The 11,502-nt window shown below is 37.8% G+C and overlaps 1 protein-coding gene across 1 annotated transcript in view; it reads left to right on the forward strand.

The window, feature by feature from the left end:
* Positions 1–8,052: 8,052 nt before the first annotated feature.
* The window catches only part of LOC109098046 (tricarboxylate transport protein A, mitochondrial), a 3,871-nt gene continuing 421 nt past the window's right edge, over positions 8,053–11,502 (forward strand). The window contains exons 1-9 of the mRNA XM_042732489.1: positions 8,053–8,424; positions 8,961–9,068; positions 9,314–9,413; positions 9,497–9,635; positions 9,744–9,828; positions 10,134–10,238; positions 10,341–10,456; positions 10,586–10,659; positions 11,059–11,502. The exon at positions 11,059–11,502 is cut by the window's right edge and continues 421 nt beyond it. Of these exons, the coding sequence (XP_042588423.1) occupies positions 8,187–8,424; positions 8,961–9,068; positions 9,314–9,413; positions 9,497–9,635; positions 9,744–9,828; positions 10,134–10,238; positions 10,341–10,456; positions 10,586–10,659; positions 11,059–11,173 (1,080 nt within the window). The 5' untranslated portion in view covers positions 8,053–8,186 and the 3' untranslated portion in view covers positions 11,174–11,502. The remainder of the gene's footprint in view (positions 8,425–8,960; positions 9,069–9,313; positions 9,414–9,496; positions 9,636–9,743; positions 9,829–10,133; positions 10,239–10,340; positions 10,457–10,585; positions 10,660–11,058) is intronic.

Genomic DNA, 11,502 nt, shown 5'->3' on the forward strand with positions numbered 1-11,502 from the left:
TTTTATTTGTATTATTATTTTGTTCGAAATAAAGATTTGATACCATAAAAAAAATTAGAGCAAAACGCGAAATGAAGCATAGGCCTACAGAAAAGGGTAAACATCGCAGGGTCTTGAGGCATGTGTAAAAAGTGTTTACATATAAAAATGCTTAAAAAGCAACGGAAGTGAACTCAAAAACATGCTCTGTGTAAACTGTACCTAAACCCGTTACTCATTCTCTTATATTTCATTATACGGGCTACTTAGGCTGTTTCATGCGAGGAACGGAGCTGTTGTGTTACACAGGAGAAATCGGAATCCGAGCAGACCCCAAACATTGCTCAGGCCTTGGCAGCGACTCCAATATACACACAGAGTATGTCTAAACCTGTCTCTGTTAGTCAGCAGATAAATGCTTACATTGATAATATCGATAAGGTACATTAAAAATGCTGAACAGTTTGTCCTTGTGCAAATGTTCAGCACTGAAATGCTAATGCTGTTTACTCAGGTGGATGATGGGAAATGGCCAGCACACAGGCCTAAATTTACTCTTGGCTATTCTGAACAGTTTGTTCTGTGGTAAAAAAAATAAAATAAAACATTGTAGAAATAACATGTATGAATAGAGTGGAATATGTCTAATAGTGCTCACAGATCTTGTTGGCATAGGTGGAGTAGGCTATGTAAAGCAATTCATTTATAATGAGTGTGTGCTTCAATAGCTATAGGAGTCGCCCTCGAACTCTGTTGGTACTGCTTGAAATCTCTCCCGACTGAAGACCAAAACATACCTCAGGTACAGTGAGAAACTCATGTTTGTCCTTAATGTGCAACTATATCAAATATAGGGCTTGCTGTACTAGATTAATGATCTGGTTTGCCTGCCTTTTTAGAACTAATTAGACTCTGGGGTTGGATTTCATTGATCTGGCATGCATTCAGTATCTTGTCGCAAACTTGCAACCATTTCAGCTGGTTGTAAATTATGTAGCTTGAGTTAGCTTTGCAAAATATAACGTGACATTGCCATATGTGTGCACTAGATGGAGGAGTTCAGTAAATGTTTTGTTTCAGTTGCAGGCGGACAGTGAGGATCTAACACTGCCCCCGAGTGGTAAGCGTTTGCACTACCAGCGAGACCCCAGGACTCATTTTGGAGTAGCCCACTCCTCTCGCTCTGTGTCTTTCCCCCAATGGGACAGTGATAGGCTGAGGGAGATGAAGAGGGGAGAGGAGGAGGAGACCGTGGAATATGTCAGCTGTTGTCCCCACTGCCACCTTGGGCTGCCACGTGATACATTACACTGGCATGAGGTAGTAGACACACCCCACAAGTTGCACTATATTGCAGAAAATATTTTTACTACTCACTGAATACTGTACGTTATAAATTGTATACTGTCTATATGTTTATATCACACACACACACACACACACACACACACACACACACACACACACACACACATTGTATATTGTTTTTTTTCCAGTAAATGAATATTTAATATAATAATTAATCCTTAATTATATAAATGTAATAATCTATCATAATTAGGTTCATTTTTCATGTATCGTAAAATAAATCATAATGCAATCATTATCATAAATGTAGTCTAATAATAATGTAAAATATATTAATAAAAGAAATAAATGCTTATAGTTTATTATATTGTTATAATATCATAAAAATAATACAATAAATAAATACACATTTTTATGTGCATGTTGGTTATAGGAGTGGGGGATATTAATGAAACACCTAACAGTATTGGATCCAAGCAGCTCTTAAAGTGACAGCAGTCTAATATTCCTGCTGTCTGTCATTCACGTTAATCAAACAACAAAAGAAAGAAAATCTATCACTGCTGTTGACTAAATCACTTTTGTAACCTTAATAAGAAGAAATATATATTTCATTTACAGTGAAAAACATGCAGTATTTTATACATTTGATTACTTGACTTGGGGGAAGTCATGGCCTAATGGTTAGAGAGTTTGACTCCTAATCCTAAGGTTGTGGGTTCGAGTCTCGGGCCGGCAATACCACGACTGAGGTGCCCTTGAGCAAGGCACCGGACCCCCAACTGCTCCCCGGGCGCCGCAGCATAAATGGCTGCCCACTGCTCCGGGTGTGTGTTCACGGTGTGTGTGTGCACTTTGGATGGGTTAAATGCAGAGCACAAATTCTGAGTATGGGTCACCATACTTAGCTGTATGTCACGTCACTTTCACTTTCACTTTACAGTGTAGCATTCATTATTTATGATATACTGTATATCAATGAAATAAAATTACTCATATTGTGTTATAAGATTTTAGTCATATCGCTGACCCAGTTGAGTATCAGAGACAACATAAAAATAGTATGATGCGTAAAATAAATTGATTTACTTAAGAATGGTATATTTTTCTGAATTTGCTTTCACTGTTCTTTGATTTCTGTCTTTTTTTGTGCAGGCAAAGTGTCTGTTGTTTGATGGACAGAGAAACAGTTTGTCTTAATAAAACTGAGCAACTGTCGCTCCGTCTGTTGGTGGCTTCCTTAAATAAGCTACGAAATTGTTGATATTTTTGTTCAGTCTTATTTTACCTGTTCAAGTTTTAATATATTTGTTCAGTAATATATTGTAAACAATTTAAGGACTGGACTGTTTGAAATAATAGAACTGCCTTTCAGTTATACAGTATTACTGTTCTTTGAGGTCAAGAACAGCACTCAATTGTTTCACTGTTTCCAAGCGAAATCCAATTATTTATTTCAGCATTACATTACATGCTTTTTCATTTGTCAGCAGTGAGGAAATGTAACCTTTCAAGAGTCATGGATTTCTTGCCTTTACTATTCACTGTGGTGCTTATTTTATTCATACTATTATATGCTTGAAATGATGCTAATGCATTATGTGCAATGTTGTCAAATAGGCTAGCATTTACTAAGGATGAATCAGGAATGACAAAAATGTATTGGATTGCCTAAAGTTTGCTAGCAATATGAAAAACATCATTGTTAAAACTGTGTACACGTGTACATTAAAATTGTTTCAAATAAAAATGTATAGCGCTTGGTGTTTAGCTATATTGATGAGCTATAGACACATTTTTAAACATTTGTGTTTGATTACAGGCAAGCATGGAGGAATAAACACAAGCTAAGAGGTTAATTTCTCAAGCACAATCTTCACATTTCAGGTGTTATCTGAGGCAGCCAAAACCTGGGTGACTCAAAGTTGCCTCAAGCTGAGAGTTCACACATGGAGTGAATTGTCAACAAGGTTGAGTCTAGCAACATCCTAAAGCCAGAAGTGTCCATACACCATTGGCTTATGAGGCAAGACAGGATGCCAAAATGATTTTCACTGGTTTTCTAAATCAGAACAGGACACAGCTCCATTTACCATAAAAACAGACCTGCATTGTATTATGTTATTAATATGAGCATTTTGATTGGCCATATATATATATATATAATTGTAATTGTAATAATCCAGTGAGATTTTTTTGTTTTCAACGTTTACACATATCGGCGAAAATGGCCAAAAATGCTGTATTACGTATGCCAGGCCAGTAGTTGGCACTGTCACCTTGTTAGTAAACAATACCTGTACGGAAGTGATGATTATATGTTGTATATGATGCGTCTTCACTGTTGGTTGTAATATTGGTGAAGTAAATCCACAAGTGTTAGCAAACTCTTGAGCAGCAACAACAGTACCATGTACTCCACCATTGTTGTGTATGATTGTTCGTGCTTGCCTTTAAAATCAACACATACTGAGCATGTCTGCATACCTAACACGTACTACACATGCGCATGACGCCACCGTTTTCATAGATTCCCATATTGGGTGTTTATACAGAAACGATAACGGTGGCATTTTCAAAAACTTTCACTTTGAAACCCATTTTCAAAAATATGCGTTTTTAGTCCCCAAAACACCGTTGTCATGTAAATGAACAGGCAAATTGCATAAAAAGTTGCCTGTTTTTGGCTGAAAAATGTTGACGTGTAAACGGCCCTTGAGACAGACTAAGGCTATGTCCACACGTACACGGGTATTTTTATAAATGGAGTTTTGCCTTCTTCTGTTTTTAAAAAAATCTCCGTCCACATGAAAACACAAAAGCATGATATGAAGCACTGTCAAGAGCATGCCAAGTAGACAGGTGGTGATATGATCTCAACCGTAAAGCCATGTTGGCCAATCAGAAGCCTGAAAAAGTTTTTCAGTAGGTGGAGATAACAGTGCATGCTCCAACGTAACAAGCCGAAATCTCCGGTTTCGCGGTCTACATTATAACACTGCAACCGGAGTTTTTTAAAATCTTCACCCTGGCTGGCGTTTTCAAAAATGTTCGGTTTCAGTGACCTGGTGCTGTGTTTGCATGTGGATGAACAGCCAAACGGCATAGAAAAAGCTGCGGCTTTGAAAATACCCGCTTTCGTGTGGACAGGGCCTAAATGCAGAAGAACTGTGTCAATGTTTCCAAGATGCTTCAAGAAACCTATCTGCAAAGCTATCTGAAAAACTATGCACAGGTGTACCTAGCAAAAGCTGGTTTGGTCCTACCAAATGTTGATTTGATTTCCTAAATCTATTTAGGACATTATTTTTCACAGCATCCTCACTTTACAGCAGTTTTACACAAGTGCCTACTGTAGCTTTGCAGGTAGGTTTCTTGAAGCATCTTGGAGACGTTGCCACAGTTCTTCTGGATTTAGTCTGTCTCAGTTTCTTCATGTAATCCCAGATGGATTCAATAATGGGTGAGATCAGATCTCTGTGTGGAGCACTGGCTGTTGTCAGACTCCTTGTGCATACAAATGTCTCAGTGGAAGATTACAAATAATGGCAAAAGGAATGTTTGGAAATAATGATAACTGCCTTAAAACCATTTTTGTTGTTGTAATTTTTGGTGAAAATACTAAAGGCCTAAGACTTTTGCACAGTAAATGTATACAACTGTATACAGACATCTCTTTGCCTGGTATCAGCAGTAAGTTCATGCACCAATACTGCAATATGAATTGTGCAAAGAATAGTCAACTTAAAGGATTAGTTCACCCAAAAATGAAAATTCAGTCATTAATTACTCACCCTCATGTTGTTCCAAACCCCTAAGACTTTCGTATATCTTCGGAACACAAATAAAGATATTTTTTATCAAATCTGATAAAAACATGCGTGCACTGTCTACTGAACGTAAACAACGCTGATTACGTTCTGGGGTACTCTCCAAAATGGTAGAAGACGGTAACTCGGGAAGAAGAATTGTTGAATAAATTGTTATTATTGTTTTTTTAGCACACAAAAAGTATTCTCATAGCTTCGTTAAGTTATGGTTTAATCTCTGATGTGGTATGGGCTATTTTGCCGATGTCCTTGCTATGTTTCTGGACCTGGGAAGATTGCAGCTGCATTGCTGATCAAAAATATCTTAATTTGTGTTCCAAAGATGAACGAAGGTCTTATGGGTTTGGAATGACATGAGGGTGAGTAATTAATGACAGACCTTTCATTTTTGGGTGAACTAACCCTTTAAATGGATGTAAAATCGATATTGGGATGTGCAAGATAGATGAGCAGGAAAAGGTCAAACAGATAGATGAAGTTCTCAAGTATAATTAAATGACTAAAACTGAGCTCAAATGATCCAGTACTACAGCAAGGGTGCAACAGTAAAGTCTCACTCAAATGTGCATTATGGGGACATATGTTTTAAATGATCTATTCTGAGGACACCACTGTCTAAATAGGTAAGGTTATCACTTGGAGTAGGATGAAAAGGATTTCAAAATCCAGGAAAATGCATGGAATTGTGGATGAAACCTTTGAAGATAACTAAAATTGTTCAGTGAGTTTGCGTACATGTGCTTTTTACAAAAGGGCTTTCACTGATTACACGTTATGCAAATCTACTTTGAAGAAATTCACCTTTAAAATAGGAACTTTAAATTGCTTGACTGGACAAATACAATTCAAGCCACCTATTCAGTTCCCCTTTCCTTCTTCTGGTGATTTAAGGTGCCTTTCAGTTGCTAAAATATACTAGTGGAAAAATGTCCTTTCACTTAGAGTGTGGTGCAATCATTGTCATGCTGGTGCTCTTATCTCCAGCCCTGCTTCAGCTCTCAATAGGAATTTGTGGCCAAGAGGTGGGGTGTGAAACTGGGAAACTGTTGGCAGCATTTGAGGGACACATCTGTGCTTGATCACTGGAGCCATATTCAGATTCCTCAGTCTTCAAAAACTCCAAAGTATTCTTGGACACCTGCATGGAGCAGCACAGAAAACTTAGTACTGTTTAAAACAGTGTATACATTTGAATATTAAACTGTCTGTGAGTTAGTCTGTGAGTGTGTGTAAATAAACTTGAAAAAAGCTTGCATTTAACTGTGCAGTTCACACCAGTACACCCAGCAAACAACCGCATTCACACAAAAGACCACGCTTGTCATGTAATACAAGAACCACATATATAGCCATATAAGAAAGCATAACGGTATAACAGGATCTGAAATGGTTACAAATGTATTTCATGTAGCCTATTTAACAAATGGTCGGTATAAAGAGAGGTTCTCTATTTTCACAAGGTTGCAATTTTAGCTTGAAGGGGTCATATGATGTTGCTAAAAAGAACATTATTTGGTGTATTTGGTGTAATGAAATGTGTTTATGTGGTTTAAGTTTCAAAAAACACATTATTTTCCACATACTGTACATTATTGTTTCTCCTCTATGCCCCGCCTTTCTGAAACACGTTGATTTTTACAAAGCTCATCATTCTGAAAAGCGAGGTGTGCTCTGATTGGACATCTATCCAGTGTGTTGTGATTGGCCGAATACCTCAAGTGTGTGACGGAAATGACAAGGGATTTGTTGCATCCAGTGGGGACATGATTACGGATTATAATGTCTTTTACCGTCTTTTTACACGTTGCGTTGCATTGTGTAAACATAAAACTATGTCTGCATTTGTGATCGGAGAAAGGACAAACAACAAGCGCTACCCTACACTGCTCAAAACTCGTGTTTGAATCATCAGTAGCAAATCCTTTAAATAAGTAAACATACTTACAGACTGTGAGTCAGAACAACCGGCATTGTAGTCTTCTCTCCCAGAATCAGGAAACAGTCCTCCATAAAATGTGCTGCACACATCTGAATATTTGAGTTGGACTGTTCTGGAACATTGTTGTAAATACAACTTAACCACTGATTTCTAGTCGTGTCCTCTTTTGGAAGGCCAAACTAAGTATTTTCGCTTTCACAACGAAAGACACTTCATCTTCACAACATGGCGGCAGCGCAGCAACTAGCCTTCTTTCTTTGCTTGAGCATTTGGGCGGTGTTATGCAAATCTTCCCACATCGTGATGTAGACATGTGGGGGCGTGTTTGAATGAGGCGTTTTAGGAGGGCATGGACGAGTCTAAACTTTTATCAAGAATATCTCTTTGGGTTTGAGACTTTAGTCTTTGCAACTTTAGGGATCGTATCTATTCACAAACAGCTTGTAACACTCCAAAGAGAAAAGAAAACTTGAAATCGCATCATACGACCATTTAAATAAGGTAGGGACTAGCTATGGTTTGAGATCAAATGTTCGTTTGTAGGATAAACTTGACATACACTAACACAAAAATAATAATTATTTATTTTTAAATAATAATAATTTGGATAACAGGTTGAATGGCCGAGCTTGACGTAAATTAAAATCTGTAACACTTTTAAAGTATTTTATACAATGAATTTAATTAAACATTACGCAATTACTGTACGATTTTATTTTGAATTTAGAAAATCAAGAACCTTAGACAACAGTTTTTCAAACATATCTACATTGGATATCTTTGCTACATTAAACTCAAACCATATCTGATCAAACATTTATTATTATATTTTTTAACAAAAACCCGCTAGCGTGTGGGTGTGGTAATACAATTAGACCAATTGAATCGGCGAATGTACCTTATTAATATTACATAAGATGAGTAACGCAATAAACTAATCAAATGTTTAAAAGAGACCAATGATTGAGCTCACTGCATGACCTCTATATTAATATTCATGAGCTCCTCGCCGCCACGCCTCCGCAGTGGTCTTCCTGTGATTGTGTTGTCTGCGTCCCGTTGGGCGGAAGCATCTTGCCTGTCGTCACAGATTATAAATTTTCACTTTATGCGTAAATTATTATTAAAACATGTCGTCTTTGTATAAGCCGTTTTCTGTCTCGGAAGGGCCGTGCAAAGATGCGATACTGAGACGAGGATGCACGCCGCTACAGCATCCTGCAGCGCTGACCCGGATTCCCTCCGCCAGCGACAGCTCGACACGCACTTTTACCCCAATTCCTAACATTTATCCAGGCCAGAGGAATCTAGCGGCCGCAGCAATCGGAGGGAGAAAAATCACCCATCCGTGGAAGGCTATTCTTGCAGGTAAGTGCGTACTGTGTTTGTGTTCGAAGCACACAAGCGCCAATGTTTTGGTGGATCACGCTATACCCTATTATGCGCGAGACCACAACAACAGTCATGCGTGATTACGGATCAAATGTCTCCCATTTATAACCCCTCCAGTCTGCCATTACTGTGAAACTCACTGTCAGTCCATGACCTGCATGTCTTTTTTTGGTCAACCAAATGGTAGCTTCCAGAAATCTCATGTATCTCATGTATTATACAGGGCTGGACACTTAAAACAGTGTGCTAATTCTAACATAAACTAATATAAATGTAAGTTTAACTACTTAATCATATTCCAACATTGTAACTTTAACAACAAACACTTCTTTGGTTTCACTGTTCAAACATTTGTGTGTTAAACAACCAAGCAGAACAAAAACAAAATGTCCTTGTATGAAACTGACTTGTCCTTGATGGAAGTTAAACAGCTGTATCGCATAGATTGCCTCTGATGTCAGTGAATGTAATTTAGATGCACTTTATTTACTGATGATATTATTTTTACCCAGGTGGCATTGCAGGAGGCATTGAGATCTGCATCACATTTCCAACAGAGTATGTGAAGACCCAGCTACAATTAGATGAAAGAGCAAATCCTCCACGCTACCGAGGCATAGGTGAGGACGACGACTGTTCTTAAAGGAATAGCTCACCCCAAAATTACAATTTTCATTGGTGAGAAAGTGATGTAATGCTGAATTTCTCCACATCGGTTCAGATGAAGAAACAAACTCATGTAGGCCTAAATGTTGGAGTAGATTCTCAGCATTTTTTTTTTTTGGGGTGAACTATTCTTTAACTATATGAATGAATGAAATATGTGAATGTTTAAATGAAATGTGTAACATGGATTTTTGCACAGGTGACTGCGTTAAGCTGACGGTGCAGGATCATGGGTTGAGAGGTCTGTACAGAGGACTTAGTTCACTGCTTTATGGATCCATCCCGAAATCTGCAGTTCGGTAAGGAACGTTGGTCTTTAAGTGTTAAATAAGCATAAATAGTGTCTCTATTGCTGACACACTTCATTTTGACAATATGGCAGGTTCGGGACATTTGAGGTTCTTAGTAACCCGATGAGGGATGCCACGGGTCGGCTTGACAATAAAGGAAGTTTGCTGTGTGGGCTTGGAGCGGGAATTGCAGAGGCGGTGTTGGTGGTCTGTCCAATGGAGACAGTCAAGGTAGGACTGTTACTGGTTGTCTTAGTTGTACATCAAAAGAATACATCACCTTAACTAGTCCTCTGTAATGTACATTCACTCAAAATAGGTCCTGTTTGTATTATTTTAGTGAAGTTCATTCATGACCAGTGCTCTCTGAGGCCACGCTATCGAGGGTTCTTCCATGGTGTACGGGAAATAATTAGAGATCAAGGTACTAAAATGAAATCACTACAACTTACTTATTTATAGAAACAGTAGGAGACGGACCACTCATAAAAAAATTTAATGTAGGTAATAGCATCTATCAACATGTGGGCTACAGAATGAAAATAAAAAAAATAAATACACAAAAACAATTAAAAATAAAGTTTGTGAAAAATAAAATATATAATAAAATATAAGGTTAAAAAAAAAGTAAAATAAAAATTTTAAAAAATAGAATAAATAAAATAGTTAAAATATAATTTTAAGAATGAAATAACTGTGCCTAATAGTATATTTGTTCTATGTTTGTAGGTGTCCGAGGGACGTATCAAGGACTGACTGCTACACTTCTGAAGCAGGGTAGCAACCAGGCTATACGCTTTTATGTTATGAACTTGTTGCGCAACTGGTACAAAGGTGAGGATGAGATAACTGTCCTTCATTTGACAGTAATATTTTGAAATTAACTGATTTTAATATTGTCGTTCAACAAAATGATCATCTTGGCTTTTTCTTCAGGCGATGACCCCGGACGTGACATGCATCCGCTAGTTACAGCATTGTTTGGAGCAACAGCCGGGGCGGCAAGTGTTTTTGGGAACACGCCACTTGATGTGGTGAAGACCCGAATGCAGGTCAGCAGAAATGGATGCTTATTATTTAATAAATAATTAATTAAAATGAATCTATTTATTAATTTGTAAAGAAAATGTCATTAAATACCACTCATAGATATATATATATATAATTTTTTTTTTTTTTAGGGTTTGGAGGCTCATCGCTACAAGAGCACGTTAGATTGTGCATTCCAGATTTTGAAGAATGAAGGCCCTCAAGCGTATGTTTTTTTCTTTATAATCATTATTGAATTAAATTTTCTATTCTTAAGCCTTAAAGGGATAGTTCACCCAAAAATGAAAATTCTGTCATTTACTCCTTGAGCTGTTCCAAATCTGTATACATTTATAACCAAAGAGTTTCTGGTCTCCATTGTCTTGCATAGTATTTCTTTTCCGTAGTATGGTAGTTAATGAAGACCAGCAACTGTCTGGATGCATACATTCTTGAAAATTTCTTCAAATTGAAAGTTTGGGTCAACTGTTCTTTTAAGCTGCGGTCACTGAACCTTATGCAAAATCTTTCGCCCTCTGCAAATCTATTGAAGTGACACTGAAAATTCGCTGAGCAATTGAAAACATGACCTCTCTTTAACACTTTTTTTCACTTTGCATCACAGGTTCTACAAAGGCACGGTCCCACGACTGGGCAGAGTGTGTCTAGACGTGGCCATAGTCTTTGTTCTCTATGAGGAGGTTGTAAAGCTACTGAACAATGTCTGGAGAACAGACTGAAGACGGACCAGGTTGCAGAACTGATCGAGACAGACTGAACTATCCAAACACAGTTGGCCACGTCAGTCATGTCTAAAGATCCAGACTTGAACCGTGACCTCTGGCCTAGAGGATTTAAACCATCCATCTGTGTCTGCATAGTTGAAGCCAGGAGCTTGAGCCACGAGAAAGAACCTGTAGCTTACGGTATATTTATTGATGCACAAAAATATTGATACATGAGCAAGTGTTTCATCAGTTTGCACTTCGGTAAAATCGTGCAAGTGTCTTCTCACCACCATGCTTTTATAGAAGCTGTCGTGAGACAGTCTACTTATGTTGCATGAAAT

This window comes from Cyprinus carpio, chromosome B10 (assembly GCF_018340385.1).
Source record: "Cyprinus carpio isolate SPL01 chromosome B10, ASM1834038v1, whole genome shotgun sequence".
NCBI lineage: Eukaryota > Metazoa > Chordata > Actinopteri > Cypriniformes > Cyprinidae > Cyprinus > Cyprinus carpio.